The sequence below is a fragment of the Equus quagga genome, chromosome 1, assembly GCF_021613505.1.
Source record: "Equus quagga isolate Etosha38 chromosome 1, UCLA_HA_Equagga_1.0, whole genome shotgun sequence".
NCBI classification, from domain to species: domain Eukaryota; kingdom Metazoa; phylum Chordata; class Mammalia; order Perissodactyla; family Equidae; genus Equus; species Equus quagga.
In genome coordinates this window covers 54754189-54777966 of record NC_060267.1, presented here as the reverse complement: position 1 = coordinate 54777966, position 23778 = coordinate 54754189, and the positions used below count along the sequence as shown (strand labels likewise).

Here is a 23778-nt window from a genome sequence, read left to right as displayed (position 1 = left end):
GGGGTGCGGGCCGGGGGCCGGGGGTGGGGTCGGCACCGGAGCTTTCAGTTTGTTCCGCTGTTTGAAATTGGCGCCGGCGGAGCGTTGCGGTCACGTGACGGCGCGCCGCCAATCGGCGCCGGCCCCTGTCTCCGCGTTCGGGGCTCAAACGCGGCGCGGCCGGGAGGAGCGGCGCGGCGCACAGGCGGGTAAGGCCGGGCGGCTGCCGGCTCGAGGGGCGACGCGGTCGGGGCCCGGGCCGGCGGGGCGGCGGGGGCGGCTGGGGATGCGGGGCCGGCCCTCGGCCTGCTCCCTCCTGCGCCCCCAGTCGCCTCCGGGTGACCCCGGCGACACTGCTCTCCGTCCCCCTCGGCATCTCCCCACCTCCCTCGAGTCCACCCTGGGCGGCTTCCTCATTGGAGAGATTGTTCTCCGTTTCCCCCCGACTGCGGTCGTCTGGTCCCCCGACTGGACGGAGAGTTCTTTGAGGACAGCTTGTAATCTTGCTCGAGTTCCCTCCATCTTAAACAATTACACCACTCCCTACGCCCCACCTCCGCTCCGAGTCTTCACCTACTGATCTGTCTCCTCGCCGCAGCCAGTCTGTTATGTAAGGCAGCACTGTATTCATTAACTTACCCAGCAGATTTTGTCTAGCACCTACTGTGTGCCAGGCCCCGCTAGGACGCGGTGGCGAGGAGAGCCTTTGTCCTGAGCTTGCCTGATGGGAGGAGAGGAGCACAGACGTTTCAAAGAATCAAATAAGCAAATAGAGAACTACAGTTGTGAAGTGATAAGTTAGAGGTCAGTGATGACTTTGATAGGTCGGGAAAGACTTTTCTGATGAACTAAAGCTTGGTCTGAGATCGGACGCCTTTATGCAAAGAAGGGAGGGAAACCCTCAAAGCGGAGGGAATAATGTGTGCAAACGCTGTGTGGCAGGAGGAAGCGTGTTGTGGACAAAGGCTGAAGGATAGCTGAGGGGTTTGAGCTAAGAGACCTCAACGGAGTGTGGTGTGAGACGAAGCTGGAGCCAGAGGAAGCAGGACCTTAGCCATAACTGAGGGGTTCTGTCCTTATCCAAAAATCAAACATTTTCCGTAGTAGTGAGTCAAGATCAGATTTGCATTTTTAAAAGGTCCCTCTGCAGGGGGTGCCAGAGTGGATTAGGGTAGACCAGTTAGGTTACTGCAATTCTCCTGGCCAGAATTGTTGGAACTTGAAGAGTGGCAGGGAAGGAGGGTGGGGAGAGGTAGAGAGAGAGGGGAGAAAGGGGCATTATTGAAGACGTTCAAGAGGGAGTATTGACAGGGCTTGGTGTTGGGTTGGAGAGGGGAAGGCCAATGTCAAGCTTTCTGGCTGCATAGCTGGACGAATGATGATACCATTCAAGGGCCCTGGAAGATGATCACTTTAGTGGAGGGGGTGCAGGGGAAATGTTCATGAAGTCGGTTTTAAACGTATTGAATTTGAGGTGCACTTGAGACATCTAGCTGTTGTCAAGTAGGCAGTGGGATATATGGGTCCTGGGTATGGAGAATTTTAAGCTGAATATATAAATACTTACGTCGTCTACTTCTGGGTGGCTATTGAGATGTGAGCAGATGATTGCCTAAGAAAGGTATACAGAGTGAGGACGGCCCCAAAGCACAGCGAGAGGAGAGCACCTTAGACAGCAAAAGGGACTGACCTCTAGTTACAGCAGAGAGAAAGAGGGTGGGTGCAGGGCTGTGTGGGTTTGTATGTTTGATTTCTGGAAAACGAGAGAATTTCCTTTGATGTCTCCTTTATTCTTTGTGAAGTGAGAAGTAAGGTCATTTATCGAGAAGGGGAGTTTTAAGAAGTTTTTTTTAAGAAAGTGGAAAAGTTTTAAGATAATCTTTGTGGAAACCGAGTTGATCGAGGAAACATGGTCAGATTGCTGAACAACGTGTGTCCTTTGAGGCTGGTTAATTTCAACATTCTCACTGTAGCCGTTGCTGCCACTGTCATCTCTCCAGGGACTCCTACAGCAGCCCTCTAACTGGGCTCCCTGCTTCCTTTCTCCATCCGCCTCTCCCCAACCCACCTTTTCTCATAAAGCACCTAGACTTACCTTTTGAAAGTATAAATCAGATTATGTCACTTCCTTGTCCAGAACCTTTCAGTGGCTTCCTATCACGCTAAGAATAATTAAGTCGAGAGTCCTTAACCTTGCCTGTAAAGCCCTGTGTCATTTGAGCTGGTTCTCATCTCCCACTACTTTCCGGCTCAGCCATGCTGATCTTACTGTTTCTTGAACGAGTCAGATGTCTTCCCACCTTGTGGTCTTTGCACTGACTATTCTCCTCGCCTGGAATATTCTTCACTCACATCTTTCTATTGTTTGCTTGTTCTCCTTTCTTCATTCAGGTCTTTGCTCAAGTATCACTTTTTCACATGGGCTTCCCTGACAACTCTGTCTGAAACAGCACCCAGCTCAATGCCTTATCCTGTTTGATTTTTCTCTGTTCCTTTTATCACTTTCCAACTAGGATGTGAGCGCCATGAAAACAAGGATTTAATTTTGTTCTCTGGTGGATATTTCCAGCACCTGGAACAGTGCCTAGCACACAGTAGGCACTCAATAAATATTTGTTGAATGAATAAATGAACAAACAGATGTATTTATTACCTGTGTTCTCCCTAAAAATTTAGTTCCCCAAGGGTGGAGAGTTTGTTCTTCTTTTTTTCTTTACTTGTATCTCCACTGCTTAGTAACCTCAGTCAGAGTATGTTACTTTTTTGTTGTTGACTGATTGAATGAATTATGAATGTATAGTGGAGCCAATCTGCCCTGTTGTGTGACTTTCCAGGATGCTCAGCTGCACCTCCTGTTTACCTCCCTGCGAATTGCATTCAGACCTCTGTCCCACCATTCCCTTGTCAAAGCTCTTACTAAAGTTGATCTGGTTACTAGGTTCAATGGCCACTTTTTCAGACTTTTTATTACTTTGCGGGTCCTATTGACCCTGCCTCTGTCTCCAGCCTCCCATCTCCCCTGACAACCCGGGTTCAGGCCCCATCATTCTCACTTAGGTAACACAGTAACCTCCTGAAACTGGTCCCCCTACTTCCAGGGTACGTGGTCTCTCCTTTCACACTGTCGCCAGGATGATCTGTCTAAAAGACAAACACAAACAAAAAACCAATTATGACATTTATGAGACAGTTGAAAATTTGAACCCTTCTGGATATTTGATAATATTAAGATATATGTATGTATGTATATTAGTTATGTTAATGGGAATGACATAATAACTAGGAATATAATATTTTATTCAAAACAGTGCAGGGGTAGGGAAGTAGATAGGGGTCTGGATGGGTCAGGATTGGCCATGGGTTGATGGTGGTTGGAGCTAGGTGGTGGCTACATGGGGCTGACTGTAGTATTCACGCTACTTTGGTGTGTGTTCAAAATTATCCAGGGTAAAAAGTTAAAAAAAATCCAAGTGTGATCATACCCTTCTGCTTGAAAGTCTTCAATGACCACCTGGGCTAACGCCCAAACCATATAGCCTGTGGTTTTCTGACCCGACCCTGACTCCCCGTCGAGCCTCAATTCTTGCCATTCATCTTCCGTACGCCGTGTCCAGCTATATGGAGTCCGTGATTTCCTGAATCCACAGTGCTCCTTCGTGCGTCTGCCTTTGTACGTGCTGCTCCTCGGTGCCCGCCCTGCCTTTGGCTTTCCCTAGCCCTCACACCCGGGTCAGGTATCACCCTCTCTGGAAAGCCTCCCCTGGGAGGAGTGGAAGCATTCTTCCCATTGTTCTAATTGTCTGTCTCCCTCTGCTAGACTCTCAGCTCTTTGAAGGCAGGGACAGTCTGACCTTTGTGTTTCTGCAAGTGGTTGGCACTCAATAAACGATCATAGAATAAATGGTTATTCATCTTTAAATTCCCACCGCCCAGCATGGTGCTGAACACTTGCTCAATAAATGCCCACTGAGCAAATGTCATTGAATGTGAACCACATGTTTTTACTTGATGGTGTGTACAGGAAGCTGTGCACCCACAGTCACGAGGTAGGGGTGGTAGCTGAGAGTAGAACTGGCTGGCAGGGGATGAGGAAAAGCTGGGGAATCATCAGAATTACTTTCTCCCACCGTTTGTTTCTTCTCTGCAGGCATGGGTTGGAATTGGAGCCACTCCCTTGACCTGACTACAACCAGCACGATGTGGTTACTAACTGCTCTTTATTCACCACTTGATGCCTCCCAGAAGAAAACGCCGCCAAAGTTGCCAGAAAGCCCAGCTGCTATTCCACCATCAACCACTGGAGGGCCCCAAACACCACTATGGATCTCCCCAGCTTCCACTCACGCACACTAGACAGGTGCCCAGCAAGCCCATTGACCACAACGCCATCACTTCCTGGGTAGGCCATGGATTCTTACTTTGACTTCTACTCTGTTAGGCTTCTCACAATGCTGACCCTTCTGCCCCTTGAGCCAGGGCCTGCAAAGAATAAGAAGATTCATGGGGGCAGGGACAGGGAGGTAAGGTACTCTTTGGTCCATCATCAGCCATCTTCTCCGGCGTATCTTCTTTTCTTAGTTCAAACTGAGGCATGGTGTGGTTGGATCGGAGTCTTTCCCCCCATTCCTCAGAGAGAGATCACTATAAGAGTTTCACTACTCAGGAGCTGGCAGAACGAGTGCAAATGAGGCTGTTCCCTGAGCTTCATGTGAGAGGCGGTTGGCGCAGTGCTCTGCATAGTGTGTAATGGACTGAGCTTGAAGAACAGCCACAGGAATGGCATATGTCATGTTTGGACAGTTTAAAAGCCCTGGGGAGAGAATATGGCTGCTGTATGTCAGGGAAGTAGGACAGCAAAAGGGCCAGAAAAAAGCAGAAACTCTGAGTAGAGTCCTTCATAAACTAACTTGTTCGGGATGGCTTGGAAGAACCGTGATACTCGCTTCACGATCATAGAAGAAACTTAAATGTTAGAATCCTCGGGATGAGAGGAGAAACGAACGTTTCTTGAGAACTCATCATGTGCCAGGCCCTATGCTAGTTGCTTTCCAAACGTGGTCTTGCTCAGTATTCTTGCATTCGGCCATTCATTCTTTGCCAGGGGCCTTCCCTGGGGCCCGGCACCCTGCTGGGTGCTGGGGATCGGTGGGGAGTAGGACTGCTGATCTCTGCCGTCAGTTTAAAGGTACTTAAACAAGTTGCAGCCGTCCGGTGTGATAAAGTGAAGAGGCATTGTCCCCTTCCTTACACATGAGGAAAGTGAAAGCCAGACAGATTGAATGACTGGCCCAAAGCTCATATCTCTTTCCATCAATATCCCATTAGACAGATGTTTTTGTTTGGTGTCCATTACCATAGTGGGCCCCCATTTAGGATTCTGGCCATTGGAGTAATTGCCTTCCTCGGGTTTGTACTTGGTTGTTGGTTCCCCTCACCTTTTTTTTTTGGTCTTTAGGTATCACCTCAGTTTGATGCAACAGCAGAAAGCTGGTTCCCAGCCAAGCGGAAACGTCATCACCGAGACCAGGCAAGACATTCAAGTCGAAAACCAACCACCTCCAAGTTTCCACATCTAACATTTGAGAGTCCACAGTCTTCTTCCAGTTCAGCCGCACTTGGGATCCCCTTAACCAGAGAGTGCCCCAATCAATCAGGAAAGGACCCTTCCAGAAGACCCTTAGTTCCAATGCTTAGTCCCCAGAGCTGGGGGGAGCTGTCAGCACATGAACTTCAAAACTTGCCGTTTGTGTTCATTCCACCTGATATCCTGACCCCAGAGTCATCTTCTGTGAAGGAGCGCCCCATTGACCCAGATCAGGGAGGAAACAGCCTTCCAGGCTGTTCCCCTCACCCTAGGACCCCCATGAGCCCGGAGCCTGGGCCTGTTCTGGTGCAAGACACCCCTGAGGAGAAGTACGGGATAAAGGTCACGTGGAGGAGACGGCGGCACCTGTTCACTTACCTCAGGGAGAGAGGGAAGCTGAGCAAAAGCCAGTTCCTTGTGCAAAACTAACTGGATTTCTCAAATAACAGTAATCTCAAGGAATTGATTGCTGGTTTTCAGAGTTGCTAAAGTCACTTTTCTGGCTCACAAGACAGCACATCAATAGAATAAAATGGAAATAATACCAATAACGTCAATACATAAAGATATTTTAACTAGAGGCCTGGAGTCATAGGGAATTCAATTCCCAGATTTGCTTTTTTATATATCATAAACAGTTTTTAGTCATAAACCGTTCACTTCATGTTTTTCTTGTATTAACTGTTTAAAATTTTAAAATATCTTGTGGGAACTGTTTAAAATGTATGTAAGTAAGTGGTTACAGAAAGCTTTTAGAGAACCCTACTTCTGACTGCCCCTCCACAGGCCTTTCTTAATCGTTTCCTTTAACCACTCCTCGTTAATCCTTTAGTCACCTCATTCAAACTAATTCATGCCACATTTCTGAGGACTAACTCTGTGTCAGGCTCAGTGGCAGCTTCCTCTATGACCTGATGGATGGAAAAAATCAAAACAAATTCTGTGACTTTGTGTAGCTGCGCCGCGGCCTCTGCAACCTGGCTCATCTGCTGAGAGGCCAAGAGGAGGAGGGGGCAGCAGGCCTGTGGCAGTGAATACGGTGGCTCAGGGGCGCTGGAGGGTCAGAGGTGTGTTACTTCCGTTTGCTGTGTTCTTTTACTTCCAACAGAAGAAATCTCTAAATATTAAATAGGGTGGGAAAATGATTTCTTGTAGTAACTGTTTGGAATGTACGTAAATAAATGTGGAAACGTTTCAGAGAATACTCCTTGTAATTAATGCAGGACTGCCAGTCAACAGCATGTTTCCATTGTCCTTTCCCCAATACCAATAGCATCTCATTCAACTCCATTCATTCAGCTTTAATGAATGGGGGGGGGGGATTCTGTTTATTTTACAGACGGGAATTTGAAGCACAGATAATGACCCGTGCCCGGGGTTACACAGTGGGTGGGGCTGACCCAGCGGGGCCGGGCTCTGCTCTCCTCGCTTGTGCCAAGTTCTATGCCTCTTAGGAATTCAAAACCAACGTGGAAACAACTTTGACCTCGGGATGCTGTAGCCTGAAGTCAGTGTGCGGTAACTCGGGATGTTTTGTGGGGACCGTAACGCTTTGTGTAAGTCGGTGGGGAGGAAGGAAGTGATGGCTGGCGACAAGATTTACGTAGCGGATCTCCAGGTGGGACGTGGATGTTTGCTGACAGTCCACAGGCTGTAGAGAGAGGTAATGGAAAAGATTGTCAGGAGAGTCCGTAGAGAAGGTCTGGAATGCTCTAAAAGCTTGGGCTGGAGTCGGGAGGCTGAAGGAGTTTTGTTCCGTTGAGTCAAGGCCAGGTAACAATAGGAAAGATGCATTCAACTGGGAGTGGCCGCTGGAGAGGGGACAAGCGGGGCTCTCCAGCAAGGCCCTGGTGTCAGGGAAGGGACGGGTTTGCGAGGCAGCCGGCAGAGCTGCGACAGTCCCGACGTTGCAGCGCTCCGGGTGGGCTCCGGGTACAGGCGGCAGAGGCGCGGGGACGGGCGGCTGGTCGGACGGACCGGCCGCCCAGCTGCGGAGACGCTCCCGGCCTCGGCCCGCTCCCGGCGCCGCGCCCCGCGCCAGCCCCGCTCAGCGCGGGCACCTCCCACCGCCGCGCCTCCGCCCTTAGCAACCCCCCCGCGGCGCCAGGCGGCCGGAGCCAATGGGAGGGGGCGGCGGCACGTGGGCCAATGGGCGGCGGCGACAGTGCGGGGTGCGTTGCCAGGGGCGGGGCCGGCTGCCGGCCAGGCTTGCCACCCTAGCGGCGGCGTCGCGAGCCGGGCGGTGGCTGCCTCCGCCGCAACGGCGGGGATGGAGGCGTCGCGCTGCCGGCTGGGATCCCGCGGGGACAGGTCAGAGAGGGGTGGCGGCTGGTCTCGTCTCGAGCGGGGCGCAGGCACGGAGACCGCGGCGGTCCCTCGGGAGCTCTGGAGCCAGAGGGCGGTGGGCTCGCTCGGGGAGCGTCCCGCGGCGGAGGACCCCCGTGCGGGGGAGCGGCGGCTGTGCGGCCTGCGCCGGGTGGGCGCTTCGTGCTCGGACCCCTGCTTGGGAAACTCGTGGAGCTTTCGAGGGCTCGTCCTGCGCTCGGTGGGCCTCGCTCGCTCGACATGCGCTACCCTGCCCCTCGCGCTGCCGAGCAGTGTCATCACGGAGGTGGACCAAGTCTTTCCCGGGGGTTGGAGCGGAAGGTTGTGGGTGGCGTTTAATAATTTGCTCTGATGCCGTTGCGTTGGCAGGCAGTGCTGAGTTCTGCGGCAGAGTCCGACGGCTGAAAATGCAAAGCTAGTCTTCTTTTGCTGTCTGCTTCATAGTAATTCTCTCTCATTCAGGATTGTCTGTCGTATTTGCAGCGTACCATGCCCCTTGTTGGTGCTCCTCTTTCTCCGCCCTGCCCCTTTTCTCCTGCCTCCGCCGGAGGGAGAGTCTGGGAAATAAAACGATCCGAAATCTCAGCCTGTCAATTTCTCGTTAGCTAGTGAATAGGGAGCGGTGTGAAATCATTGGCTTAAAACTTTGGCTTTGTCTGAGGATGTAAATCATGCACGCTAACTGTATTCCCTACTTTTTATTCCATTACCATAGCAAATAAACATTTAGCGTGTGAAGACTTAGTCTGATATTTAGACCAGTCGATATGTAAACAATTCTAAACCATTTAAAAGCAGTGTCACGAAGGAGGCGTCGGGGTAGAGAACACCCGTTTTTCTCTTTCATTCGGTTTCTACATAAGAGCTGCGCTCTGTGAAATTTGTTGGCTGCTCTTTTTTTTTTTTTAAGTCGAGAGAAAAATATTCTAGGTTTACAAGTATAAATATGGAAGTGGTAGGAGGAGATAAAGTTAAAATTCAGCATCTTCGTTGAATTCAGATGGTGTTTGTTCAGTTGTGGTCACTCAATAAATCTTAATTGAATGAATTTCAGGGAGTAAATTTCATGGGTACAAGGCGTTTGATATGACTCATGATTTTGGAAAAAAGAAATGGAATTGACTTTGAAATTGAGACCAAAAGGCAACATGGTTTTTAATTTATCGGACCTGAAGTTTAAAGGGATAATTTAAAAGTTTGTCTGCTTTTTTTCTTCCCAAAGAAACGAGCTCTTTAATTTTAAAATTGACATCCAAGGGGAATGTGTGAGTCACCAAGTGTTTCTCCTGCTGCAGGTGATAATAGTGCAGCTTCTGGCGCTGCTGAACTCATTTGTTGCTGAGAGAGAGAGGAATAGCTCTTGCTTTTCTGGCTTTAATGGTTTTGATGAAATACATTGGTAGAGTTTTTGGTATTAATACCCTTCAATGTGAAAGATAACATCTGACTTCTAAGTTTCTTGTGAACTTCTTTTCTTCTTTTAGTTATGTGATCTTTCACCATGAGGCAGATTTATTTTCAATGAAGTACAGTGGTCACCCCTTATCCATGGTTTCCTTTTCTCTGGTTTCAGTTAACCGTGGTGGGTAAATATTAAGTGGAAAATTCCAGAAATAAACAACTCATAAGTTTTAAATTGCACGCCATTCTGAGTGCTGAAACCTGGAGGAGTCCAGCTCTGTCCCACCCAGGACGTGAATCATCCCTTTGTCCAGGCATCCACTGTGTATACTTGCGGGCCTGTTAGCCCGTTAGTGAGGGAAAAGTAGTGTCTATAGGGTTTGGTACTGTCTGCAGTTTCAGGCATCCACTGGGGGTTTTGGAAGGTATCCCCCGTGGATAAGGGGGGACTACTGTAGAAAATATTAACAAATAAACTCCAAATATTTGTCCTATATCTGAAATATTCAGTGGAAATTGGAGAAGGAATTTGAAAGAACGCTCTCAGGACCTTTGCTGTGGGTAGGCGTTTGGGATTAGAGGTTCCCTGGAGGTGACAGTGGTTTGCTAGGACTAGAACTTGGGCTCCCCCTGGCCTTTTGTTCCTGATAGAAAATTGAAGGTGTGGTGAGAGAGACCTCTCTCAATGTGGTGTAACCTTGTGACTCAGAGTTGACTAAGAAAGTCCTAGTCTGTGGTTTATCCATATGCCATGATTTCTCTTTAGAAATATGAACAGCAGTGGCTGAAAGTTATGTCTTGGCCAGGCTTGTTATCATCTCTTGTGTTCTCTTTTTTAAATGTTTCATCAGATCAGTTAATTGTTGGCAAACAGACTTACCAGCGCTTAAAAATACTTAGATTAACTAGTATATGACCACCGTATGTTTGGCAAATATTAAAAGCTACAGTAAAGGGCTGATTACAGCCAACATGTGTGTGTTTCTCCAAATGTAAGGCTGTGTACAGACCGAGGAAAGAAGGAACACTCCCTGTAATACATTTCCTTTCTTCCAAGATCCTTCTGTTCCAAGCAGGCAGGCTCAGATATTTTTTGGAATAGTTTCATTTTTGGCTTCTCTTATCCTTTCCTGTGGAGACTCGGCTGTTTTCCTTGCATTTGTGCCCTTTACAAGAAAAAGTTAATATTTCTTCTTACCAAGAGGGAAAGTATGCTTGGATTGCTTAGAGGAGCGGAAGCTGCCTTGCTTCTCTGTATTTGAGGATTTGGGGACTCAGAGGGGCCTTGATGATTCCCTTAGTTCTCCTGTTTGAGAGTAGCTCCACGGCGGAATTGGTAAGGCTTCTTTCAAACTAGAATTTCACCTAGTCTTCTTTTGCGTAATATCCTCTGAGTCGCTTCACCAGGAATAAGCTCTTTGTAACTATTAAATCTCTTCTGCCTCATCACACAGCCTTACTGTTAGTAATAATGAAAGCTGCAACATTTTTCTAGTCTGGTTAAAGCTTGAATCCACTTATGCCTGAGAAAAGACACACTATCCACACGCTGCCCCACACGCTGTCTTTATTAACTCACTTAATGCTTGGTGTGAGTCTTGATAGCGAGGGTTGTCGTCTCTGTCCCTTGGCCATAGAACTTCTACAAAAATGTTCCTGATTAGCATTGTAATCATATGAGTCACCAGGACTTGGGAAGACCACAGTTCTGAAAAGGATTGTAGTAGTGCTTTCATTGTTTATAAGATGACGTTTCCTGTTTTACCACATGGTATTGTGGTGAGGGGGAAAACACTGGAAGCTTCCACTGGGTCCCTGAGTTCTAGGCCCGGCCTTTTCACTCTCCAGCAGTGTGATACTGAGTAGCTCATCTTCTTCTTCGGCTTCAGTTTTCTCTTCTAGAAAATGAGGGCTTTGGATTCCCTCAATGATTTATAACGAATTAATAAAATAACATACATTTTTAAACTGGACGTGGCTTGAATTTCAAAAGGTACAAATGACATTCAGGGAAAAGTGTCTTCTTTTCTCATTGTCTCCATGTCACCTAGGTCGTTCGTTGGTAGGTTTCTTAAAGGGGTCTTCCATGATATTCTCTCTGTATTAAATATTCTCTTAATGTTCCTTTCTCACTCTTAAAATTGGGTGATTTTGAGTTTTAGGATAGAGTATGATGATCTAAACTCTGATATCTACTTTTATCATGGGCAGTATGTATTTTTAGCGTATGAACCATAGTTGCTTCAAGTTTTAGTTTTGTTCTGTGATAATGTATAGGAAATAAGACTGTAAGAAGAAAACAAGAATTATTTTTCAGACAAGCTTCCTGAAAAATGAATCATTGCTATTTAGCTTTGCAGGAAGAAACTTCAATAAATCTATAGTTTGCCTTTGATTTTAGGTTTTAGAAAGAAACACATTTAATAGAGGATTGACTTGTTTCCCTAGTAAAACATAATGTGATTTTTTTTTTTGAGGAAGATTAGCCTTGAGCTAACATCTGCCACCAATCCTCCTCCTTTTGCTGAGGAAGACTGGCCCTGAGCTAACATCCGTGCCCACCTTTCTGTACTTTATATGTGGGATGCCTACCACAGCATGGCGTGCCAAGCGGTGCCATGTCTGCACCCAGGATCCAAACCGGCGAACCCCCGGGCCGCCGAAGCAGAACATGCGAACCTAACCGCTGTGCCACCGGGCCCCCCATAGTGCGCTTTTGTTATATCAATTTGACATGTCACATAAGTTAGAGGCAAAGTAGAGAGGAGTGTTGTGACTGAGTGAAGTTCATAAGCTTAAAAAGGAACAATCTGTCGAGATAGAATGATCAATAATAATGGCTTACTTTTGTGTATCCTTTGCAGAGTTCATAGTGCTTTCACATACCTGAGCTCTTTTGAGCTTCTTAACTGAAGAAAACAGGGCTGTTGTCATTATCTTCATTTTATCGATGGGGAAATTTAGGCTCAGAAAGGGTGTGATAGACCTAAGGTCACATGACAAGTAAATGATATCTCCAGAAGTAAAATCCAGGCTTTTGATTTCTAGTCTCTTTTCTTTTTCTCCCCTATTATCAAAATACCTGTTACAGATGTTCTGGATGCCATTTGTGCATATAATGATAACAACTGATACTGATTACATTTGAATTATTTTTAGGGCAAGCAGTTGAAGAAATCAGAGATTTTTAGCAAAGTACTAATTAGTATTAATTTCATTCAGTGCAAAGGGAGTGGAAATATTTGGTATTGTTAGGCAAAAGAATGTACCTTCATCTTTACACAAAAAAGAGAGAAATAAGTAACATTCCTGAAGAGAGAAAATGCAACCCCTTAGGAAGGGAGAATCAGGCAAAAGGTAGAATGAGTTTAGATTCTGAGTAATGTGCCTTTTAAAATCTGTAAAGAATAAATGGGGGGCCAGCCCCGTGGCCAACTGCTTAAGTTCATGTGCTCCACTTTGGTGGCCTAGGGTTTCGCTGGTTTGGATCCTGGGCACGGACACGGCACCGCTCTTCAGGCCACGTTGAGGCGACGTCCCATATACCACAACTAGAAGGATCCACAGCTAGAATGTACAGCTGGGTACTGGGGGGATTTGGGGAGAAAAGGCAGAAAAAATAAAAAGAATAAATGGATTCTTTAACTTTGGGATCAAATCATACATTTTAAATAATTTTGTTTGGTTCACTTAGAAGAATGCTGTTGCTTTTGCTATGTGGGGCATGTGAAATGAACAGGGGTTCACTCTCAAGTAATTTCCCTTGCTTCCTTCTTTGGAGCATTCTTTAGATCAAATGAATGATCTAATCAGTTGCCAACTTTTCCTTCTGATTCTCTCTCTCCCCCCAAGCAATGCTCCCTTCTTTCTGATTGTCTCTACTAAATGGACCTCGTAGGAAATGGATTTTCATTCCCTAGCTTCAATTAAATTAGTTCCAGATTGTGGCAGGCATTCAAGCAGAAGACAGCTGAGCCTAGAATACTAACATTTCTGCTCAGATGAGGAAGGGTAGATTTCAAAGGAGTCCTTTCTGGCAGTTCTAATTTGATCTTTCTGTGCCTTTTCCCAGAAACAATGTTTTGTTCTAGCCAAATGTGTTCTTGGATGCTCAGTACATGGGAAAATATGGCTTGCTAATGTTGACATTTAGGATTTGGACAAGGTGAATCTACTTGTCAGTTGACTTAGAGAAAATTGTTTTATTGATAGCTATTGACCCAACTACCCATCACTGATCGTTCAGACAGTGAAATCTGGTGGTTCTTTTTCACTATGGACACTATAGGCAGTTCCTCCTAAGGGCCTCTTCACAGTCCATTCACTGGCTTGAAAATTCTGCTACGTAAAATAGCAGATGAACTGGCGTTTTGACTGAAAAGATTCTTGGCAGACTTACTGAAATACCATAATAATGAAATTCCAGACTCTGCTGACCATGTGAATATGTGTGGTCGGCGGCGCAGGTTAGCTGCTGCGATAGTTGGTGGTGAGACTTGTGGGGGAGCCCCAGCCCTTTCACCAACAGCTGTCTGACCTTGAGCGAGGAGCTTCATCTCTGAGTTTCAGATGCCTCTGTAAAGTGGGATTGTAGGTTAAAAAGTGAGAGTTAGATGAGAAAATGTGTAAAGGATTTAATGTAGTTTCTGGCACACAGTAGTTGATTTACTAAGTGGAACTGTACTGTACCTGGCAACGTGACATCTTTTTTTTTTTTAAAGATTGGCACCTGAGCTAAGATCTGTTCCTGCTCTTCTTTTTTCCTCCTTCTTCTTCTCCCCAAAGCCCCCCAGTACATAGTTGTATATTCCAGTTGTGGGTCCTTCTGGTTGTGCTATGTGGGACGCCGCCTCAGCATGGCCTGATGAGTGGTGCCGTGTCCACACCAGGGTCTGAACCAGTGAAACCTTAGGCCACCGAAGTGAGGTGTGCGAACTTAACCAGTCTGCCATGGGCCGGCCCCATCAATGTTTCAATATCAGTAAAAATTCAGGTTTTTGAAGATTTATTTAATACAAAGAGAATTCTAGAAATGTCTAGGTTTCCAACATTAGAAGGGCCACAAAGAAGTTTTTTTTTAACTTTTTATTGAGATTATGAAAGTTTACAATCTTGTGAAATTTCACTTGTACATTATTGTTTGTCAGTCATGTTGTAGGTGCACCCCTTCACCCTTTGTGCCCACCCCCACCCCCGCTTTCCCCTGGTAGCCACTAATCTGTTCTCTTTGTCCACATGTTTAACTTCCTCATGTGAGTGGAGTCATACAGAGATTGTCTTCCTCTATCTGGCTGATTTCACTTAACATAATACCTTCAAGATCCATCCATGTTGTTGTGAATGGGACGATTGTATCCTTTTTATGGCTGAGTAGTATTCCATTGTGTGTATATATATATATATATACCATATCTTTATCCAGTCATCAGTTGATGGGCACTTAGGTTGCTTCCACGTCTTGGCTATTGTAAATAATGCTGCAATGAACACAGGGGTGCATAAGTTTCTTTGAATTGTTGACTTCAAGTTCTTTGGATAGATACCCAGTAGTGGGATGGCTGGGTCATATAGTATTTCTATTTTTAGTTTTTTGAGAAATCTCCATACTGGTTTCCATAGTAGCTGCACCAGTTTGCCTTCCCACCAGCAGTGTATGAGGGTTCCTTTTTCTCCACAACCTCTCCAACATTTGTTACTTTTTGTTTACAAAGAAGTTTGTTTGTTTGTTTGTTTTTTATTAATGTTATGCTAGATTACAACCTTGTGAGATTTCAGTTGTACATTATTGTTAGTCATGTTGTGGGTACACCACTTCCCCCTTTGTGCCCTCCCCCCACCCCCCCTTTCCCTGGTAACCACCGATCAGATCTCCTTGTCAATATGTTAACTTCCACCTATGAGTGGAGTCATATAGAGTTCGTCTTTCTCTGACTGGCTTATTTCTCTTAACATAATACCCTCGAGGTCCATCCACGTTGCAGTGAATGGGCCAATTTTGTCTTTTTTTATGGCTGAGTAGTATTCCATTGTGTATATATACCATATCTTCTTTATCCAATCATCAGTTTCTGGGCATGTAGGTTGGTTCCACGTCTTGGCTATTGTAAATAATGCTGCGATGAACATAGGGGTGCAAGGGACTCTTGGGATTTCTGATTTCAGGTTCTTAGGATAGATACCCAGTAATGGGATGGCTGGGTCATATGGTATTTCTGTTTTTAACTTTTTGAGAAATCTCCATACTGTTTTCCATAGTGGCTGTACCAGTTTGCATTCCCACCAACAGTGTATGAGGGTTCCTTTTTCTCCACAACCTCTCCAACATTTGTTACTTTTTGTTTACAAAGAAGTTTTTTAAAGGTGATAATATTATTAGTCTTGTCAACGAAGAGGAGATAAGGAAATACATTTGTTTGTAGTGTTTAAAAAGTTGTAGTGCAAAATTCTTATACAATAGCAGTAGTTGCATTTATTGAGTGCTTACTGTGGGCCAAATCTCATTTAACGCTCACAATAACCTTGTGATTTAATGCTCACAGTAACTTTATGAATTAAGTGTCATCCTCATTTTGTAGATGAGGAAACGTGAGGCTCTGTGAGGCTGAGTTGTGTTGGAACGTGCTCTGATCATGCACCCATGCTTCTCTAAATGGGGAGTTTGACCCCAATCCAGATGCTAGATATTTTAGATTTCGTGGGCCATACGGTTTCTGATAACAGCTACTCAACTTCCCTGTTGTGAGGCAAAAGCAGCTGTGGATAATACATAAAGGAATGAGCCATAAATGAGTGAGCGTGGCTGTTTCAATAACTGTATTTATAGACACTGAAATTTGAATTTCATATAACTTTTACATATCACAAGATATTCTTCTGTTTTTTTAACTTCTTAAATGAAAAACCATTCTTAGCACCAGGCAGTACAAAAAATAGGCAGCAAATTTGGCACACAGGTCCTAGTTTGCGATCCCTGTGCTGAGCCACAAGATAAGAATGTTTCTTCCTGGAAGGTCATAGTTATTCCTGGGGGTTTTATATTGAAATAGAGTCAGTTACAGTATTGAGTAGAATGCAAAATTAAATTAATTTTGGGGATGAAACTTGCGGTTCTAAAGACGTTGTTCTGTAATGATCTCTTTGGTCTATACCTCCCTCCTTTCTCCCCAGTTTCATTTGAGCATGAAATCATTCTCTTCAGCTATTAGAGGCACTTGATGGAAATATTGCCTGCACTAAGCCACATAAACATCAGGCTGCCAATAAGAGATTATTAGGTACAAAATTAGAATTTAAAAGCTGTTTATAAGTCCATCAGCTGGAGGGAAATAATGATTGGTGATTGGTTCTACAAAATCACAAAAGCAAAACATGGGATATGGGAAGAGTTCCTGTTGTGCTCTCCTCGTCTCTCTGGTTTACAACTGCTGTTGTAATTACTAATTACATTTAAATTATAAATGTATAATTATTAATACTCTTTTTTACTCTCAAAAATGTCTGGTTTGGATAAGTTTTTTTGACACCCTGCCTTTCAAGTAACTATTGTTAGCAGTTTGTGTATATCATCTGGAATTCTTCTATGCCTGTAGACATCTTTTTTCCCCACTTACAAAAATATATGTAATATTTATATGCTGAAATACAGTATGTACACTGAATCTCATTATTTTTTTTCGTTGAGGAAGAGTTGCCCTGAGCTAACATCTGTTGCCAGTCTTCCTCTATTTTGTATGTGATCCTCTGTCACAGCTTGGCCACTGATAGACGAGTGGTGTAGGTCCACGCCTGGGAACCAAACCTGGGCTGCTGAAGTGCAGTGTGCCAAACTTAACCACTTGGCCACCGGAGCTGGCTCTGAACCTTATTTTTTTAATAGCTATATTGAGGTGTAATTTACATACCAGAAAATTCACCCATTTTAAGTGTGCAGTAGTTCATAGCATATTTGCAGAGTTTTGCAACTATTAGCAAAATCTTATCTTAGAACATTTCCATCACATCCCCTCCCCAAAGAAACCTGCTCACTTACAGCCATTCCCTCTCCCCCTTCCCTCACTCCTGACCCCAAACGACCACTAATTTACTTTCTGCCTCTATAGAGTTGCCTATTCCGGACATTTCATGTAAAGGGAATCATAAGATACGTGGTCTTTTGTGACTGGCTTTTTTGACTTAGCAAAGTGTTTTTGAAGTTCATTCATGTTGTTATATATTGCATATATCAGTACTTCATTCCTTTTTATTGCTGAATAGTATTCTCTTGTATGGCCATACTACGTTTTGTTTATCCATTCATTAATGGATGAACTTTTGAGTTGTTTCGACTTTTTGGCTATTATGAACAATGCTGCTGTGAACATCAGTGTCCAGGTCTTTGTGTGGACATATATTTTCATTTCTCTTGTTTATATACCCAAGTGAAGTTGTTGGGTCATATGCTAACTCTGTTTTACAATTTGAGAAACTATCAGACTGTTTCCAAAATGCAACGTTTTAGATTCCCACCAGCAATGTATAAGGGTTCAGATTTCTCTGCATCCTCACCAACACTTGTTATTGTCCATCTTTTTAATTATCCCATCCCGGTGGATGTGATACAGCATCTGATTGTGGTTTTGATTTGCGTTTCCCTAATGATGAATAATGTTAAGGATTTTTTCATGTGCTTATTGGTCATCCTTGTATCTTTAGAGAAATGTCTGTTCATTTACTTTGCCCATTTTTAAATTATTTGTCTTTTTATTACTTAGTTGTAAGAGTTCTTTATATATTCTGGATACAAGTCCCTATCAGATAAATGATTTGCAGATAGTACCTTTCATTCTGTGGATTGTCTTGTCACATTCTTCATGGTGTCATTTGAAGTGCAGGCAATTTTTATTTTGATGTAGTCCAATTTGTTAATTTTTCTTTTTCTCCCTTTTGCTTTTGGTGTTGTATCTGAAAAATCATTGCCTGGCACAAGCTGACAAAGATATACTCCTATGTTTTCTTCTAAGGGTTTTAAAATTTTAGCTCTTATATGTAGGTCTTTGATCCATTTTTAGTTAATTTTTGTGTGTGCTGGGAGCTTGGGGTCCGAATTCATCCTTTCGCATGTGGATATCCAGTTACCCTAGAACCATTTGTTGAGAAAACTATTCTGAGTCTATTTTTCAAACTAAAATGCCATAGAGTACTTTACAGTTTAGTACTTCTGGATTTACCTTATTCTTTTTAATGACCACAAAGTAGTATTTTTCATAAATGTATATTATTAATTGCTCACCTATGGACAGACATTAACATGTTCAGTTTTTTTCTGTTGAAAACAATGAAACAGTAACGTCCTTGTTACATGTATCTTTGTATGTTTGGCCTAGTATTTTGTAAACCTTGTGTGTTTGAGGATGCAGAGTTTAAATTTTGGTACAAGTTGCAGAATTTCCCTCCAAAAAGGGTATAAAGTTTTTCTTTAACCAAGTACGTCTGCCCATGTTGAAGTGGAGCAAGTATCATTCCTTCTTGTTGCTCAGTCCCTTGTATGTACATAATGAGTCTATGGTGGGCACTCAGTAAATATTTACAGGTGACAAAGATGCGTGTAAAACGGAGGGGTTGTCTGCAATTTGGGTCAGAATCAATTTAAGCTGATCAGATGAGACAAAAGATATGAAGCCAAATAAAGCAAAATTCAACAACTAACAGCAGATTTATATATGAAGGTAGAGACAATGGTAGCCAAGATTGTTTTGATAACATTCTTATGTTCTTTGTAGAGAATTAGCAGTTCAGTGAGTTCAAATTTAATAATGTGTTTAAAAATCACTCCTGCCAGCTTTTCTGATATAGAATAAGAATCTCAGACTGGCTATTCCTGGCCAAGAAAACTAAAGGTCTGTTATGTGATATAACTGCTACTACAGTATCGTTTGAAACGTTGTCCCAATTAAGCACATACCTGACAGAGGAAAAAAATGAGAAAACCGAAGAATAGAGTAGAAGCTTCTCTCATCTCAACAACTGGGTTGGTTGCACCTCTGAGAGATTTACTTTTCTAATAGTAGGCTGTGGTGATGTGTACAGCCAATAGCGTAGGTACTATTTTACTAAATCTGTGAGAGGTTCGTCTGAGGTTTAAAACTAAAAAAGCAGTAAAAGTTTTTTTTGTTTTCTTTAAAAAAGATTTTAGTCTTACAGTAATCTCTGTTGAAATTATTTCTCATTATTAGGGACCGTAACCAGGTGATCCGTTATCATTTTCTTAATTATTTTCCATAGCCCTCAACTTTGAGATGAGAGTGGTAATATCTTTTACCTATTTTGCAAAGTCAAAGCAAGGGATGATGAATTAGAGTATTTCTTTAGGGCATAAGTAAGGAATTTTTTTCGTGTAACTTGAAAATTTACTTTTTTTTTTTTGAGGAAGATTAGCCCTCAGCTAACATCTGCTGCCAATCCTCCTCTTTTCACTGAGGAAGACTGGTCCCCAGCTAACATCCATGCCCATCTTCCTCTACTTTCTATGTGGGACGCCTACCACAGCATGGCTTGACAAGCGTTGCCATGTCTGCACCCGGGATCCCAACCAGCGAGCCCGGTGCCGCTGAGAAGCAGAACGTGCGCACTTAACCGCTGCGCCATTGGCTGGCCCCTAAAATTCACTTATTTGACAAACATTTATTTGACATCCTCCACTTTTTAGGCATTGTGTACTGTTAGTAATGTTGAGTAATGTTAAAAAGTACTAATTTTTGTAAGTTTCTTTTGTAATTTTGCTTTTCTTTTGAGTGTTAGAAGCATTGTTTCTAAAGTCATAAAAGAAGTTACTGTGTACGTCACTTAGGAGCTTAGCAGAGACGTCGTTTTAGCAGTTGCTCTGTTGTAAAAACGAGAGGATTCCCAGAGACGTGCAGAGTGCGCCGCCGACCCCGCCGTGGCGTGCGCCCTGTGCAGCGTGGCCGGCGTGGCTCTGGCTCCTTACCCACCGCTTGCGCCGAGCCTGGGCGTGGCCTCAGCGCATCCCTGTTGCAGCGTCAGCTGTCTTCCCCAAACCGGGCAAGCTGCTCCCGAGCGTGTTCTGGGAGTTCATGTTGCCAACTCTGATAACGGCGTGTTTTCGATCTCTAGTTTAAAAATAATCAACAAAATTTAGTCATTTTTTTCATTTTAAAATGCAGCCATTTGGAGCCTTCAGGCATGTTTTGAGCGAGCATGTGCAGCCGTAGGCAGAGCTTGGATGCACGTGCTCGTAACTCAGACGCTGGGTTGATTGATACCTAGCGGAACATTGCCGGCTCCTATATTGATTTCAACCATTTATAGTTTCAAGTTGTTTTATTCTTAGGCACATTTAATGGGCTAAAAAGTTGACTTTTCATATATTTTTAAAAACGCCTTTACATGGTGCAAAATTCAAAAGGATCAAAAGGGTATGTAAGAAAAGTGAGACTGCTTCCCATCCTCTACCTATTTCGTCTTCCTTTTCCTCCCTGCAGGCGGCGCTGATACAGGCTTACTGTGTATCCTTCCAAAGATACTCTCTGCATTTCAAAGGAAATATATGTGTGTGCTTTTTTCCTTCCGTAAATGGTAGTAAATACTCCTCCCCAGTGTTCTGCACCTTGCCTTTTCCCAATTAATAAAACATCTTGGAAATCATTCCAGATGAGTACTTACGTACTTCTGTATTTTATTCCTGTCACTGCTTCATTTTTTTTAACAGCCGTATGGTGTTCCCTTGTGTGGTGTGGTCTGCCTATTTAACCTGTCCCCTGTTGATGACCAGTAGAGCATGCTCTCTTTTGCTGTGACAAACGTAATAGCTGCAAAGTCAGGTGATGCTTAATTTAGAATCATACTGAGCAGTTGGCTAAAGTTGGGAAGTAGTAAGTTACTAAGGAGCATAAAAACAACAATCCTGTAAATTTGCCTCAAGATGAGTTTCTCTAAGAGTGTAGTCACTCATCATTCATGAGTGATCAGAAATTTTGTATTTCATGCCAACGTATTTTTAGTATTTCAAAAACTAATGTTAAAAAGAGCAAGTATGGAATCATTATATATAATTCGGGTTTTTATTTATTGAAGATAAAGAAATAATGAACCTCTGGGAACCATTAGAAGGTTGGAGTGGAGAGAGAGAGAAAGTGGGACTTGTGTTTGTTATTTTTACTTTTCTTACTTCATTGACAATGTTAATGATAACTCTTTGTGGAAGTTTCAGGGTAAAATCACGCCCTCCTTGATAAATTACACTAATGTAGGTTACATAGTTTATTTGTAGCTGTTTGAATTATATCGAGGGCTCATTATTATTTTATAATTGGTAGACTATTTTGACACAAAGATTTTCTTTAACTTTTATTACTGTTAGTGCCATTAATTAAATGTAAGCTATTTTGAACAGTAACTTTATCTTTAATTCTTAAATAACGTATTGGCAAATACGGATTCAGAAAATAATAATACAATTTAATGAGTGTTTTGTATGAGCCTGACACTATTCTAAGCATCTTATATTTATTAACTTGTTTGAATCTTATATAGTCAGTGAGATAACATTATTTTATCCTCATGTTGTGCATGAGGCGGGCAGAAGTTAAGTAACTTGTCGAGGTTGTAAGTAAAGGAGCCATGATGTTAGAAAGCCAGGTAGTCTGGATCCAGAGCTTACACTCGTAATTATTCCTCTATAAAGTTGATTGACTTTTCTTTTACTCTCAGATGGTTTGTGTGGTCATTATTATTATCCCTTTTATTAGAGAAGGAAAATGCAGAAAAGTAAAATGGCTTGCTGAGTATCAGCATGCTTAGGAAGGCCTAATGCTCTCAGTTGAAGAGTGTTGGTAGGTGAAGATCCTTGGGGGAAGAAGATAGCCACGTTTTCCCTCTCCTGGACGTTGAATAGCATGGCCTTGAGCAGTCACTGATTTGGCTGTGGTTAAGACGGCCATTGTTCCAGTCCTTTCTATTGATTTTAGCTGTCAACTTAGTTGCTTTTTTATCTTTACGCTAACAAAGCATTTCACAAGGAAGGGTATGTTGTTTAAAAATATAATGGAGTTGAGGGAGCAGGAGACAAGAATCCTGATTTATTCATTCTGCTCTGTAGAGAGGGAATTGTCTGTGTTTGTGTTTCCATGTCAACTTGAGAGGAGACTTTCTAGGAGTCATGACCACTATGCTCTGCTTCACTTGTGGCCTTCCATTGTTTTTTAAATTCAGTCTCAGGATTCTTTTTATTTTTTTATTTTTTTTTAAGATTTTTAAAAAATTTTTTTTCCTTTTTCTCCCCAAAGCCCCCCAGGACATAGTTGTATATCCTTCGTTGTGGGTCCTTCTAGTTGTGGCATGTGGGACGCTGCCTCAGCATGGTTTGATGAGCAGTGCCATGTCCGCGCCCAGGATTCGAACCAACAAAACACTGAGCCACCTGCAGCGGAGCGCGCGAACTTAACCACTCGGCCATGGGGCCAGCCCCTCAGGATTCTTATAAATATATTGCAGTCTTGAAATGCCCTTTTTCTTTGGTATTTTGTTATATGACTCCCCATAGAAAGGTGTGAAATTCAGAGTGATATTGCTAATTGAAAGAATTGGTCAGGAAAAAGCAGAAGGAAGCCTCGAGAAACAGACTGGGGATTGTATTTGCGGAAAAAGAGGACTCTCATCATTGTTGTTGGCAGAGATCTGATATTTATTAAAGCAAATCTTTCTGAGCAGCTGCAGGGATGTGGGCACACTGAGGCTTGGCGAAGACGTGGGGAATGCCTCTCTGTTCCCTTCGCACTGGATTTCTAGTTTCTGATTCATCTGCACCTTTTTAGCAGTTTGTCAGTTCACACCCGTAGTCACATTTATGAGTGTTTTTCATATGCATGTAAAATAATGGAACTAGTTTGTATGTAGCTTTGAAAATGATTCTCATTTCTTTGTTACACATACTGTATGTAATCTCACAAGTACGTATGCCGGAATTCCTTGGCAGTGGGAAATGAGCAAGTGCAGGATGTCACAATGTGACAAATATCAGGACAGGTATTTGGGAATAAGCGTATTAAAATGTCAAGTGTATTAGGTTGAAGGCATATGGAAAATTTAGGCATTTCAGAAGACAGCATTCTAAAGGAAAAATTTTAAAATAAAGTGTTAGCGAACCAGGTTTGTTTTTGCCCGTTGTCCAGAAAGCCAAACACCGAGATGACGAGATTGCAGCAGAGAGAGGGTTTAATCACGAGGCAGCCAAATGAGGAAGTGGGAGAATGAGTCTCAAATCTGTCCCCTGAAAATGGGTCTTAGTATTGGTTACAAATCAGCTGTAAAGTACAGCATCCTTTAACACAGTAGTTGAGAGCACAGGCTTTGGAACTCCCCGGCCTGGGTTGGATCTTGGCGCTGTCATTTACTGATTGTGGGACCATGTGACTTAACGTAGCTATGCCTCAGTTTCCTCAACTGTAAAATAGAGATACAGGTTGAATTACTTTACTTCAACTAAACGGCCTATG

At 43.5% G+C, this 23778-nt stretch overlaps 2 protein-coding genes across 5 annotated transcripts in view; both read left to right on the top strand.

Moving 5' to 3' along the window:
• The first annotated feature begins 120 nt into the window (after nt 1-120).
• RHNO1 (RAD9-HUS1-RAD1 interacting nuclear orphan 1) lies at nt 121-6757 on the top strand. Its single transcript, XM_046672871.1, has 3 exons — nt 121-188; nt 4127-4378; nt 5435-6757. Exons 2-3 carry the CDS (start codon nt 4211-4213, stop codon nt 5990-5992), a joined length of 726 nt encoding a protein of 241 aa, XP_046528827.1. The 5' UTR covers nt 121-188; nt 4127-4210; the 3' UTR covers nt 5993-6757.
• A 1009-nt stretch (nt 6758-7766) lies between these two features.
• TULP3 (TUB like protein 3) overlaps nt 7767-23778 on the top strand; it is a 61295-nt gene continuing 45283 nt past the window's right edge. For all 4 annotated transcript variants that reach the window (XR_006885729.1, XR_006885728.1, XM_046643060.1 and 1 more), the window contains exon 1: nt 7767-7873. Coding sequence is in view for 2 of the 4 variants with exons in the window: in XM_046643060.1 (XP_046499016.1) it covers nt 7833-7873 (41 nt within the window). In the remaining 2 variants the exon portion in view is untranslated. The remainder of the gene's footprint in view (nt 7874-23778) is intronic.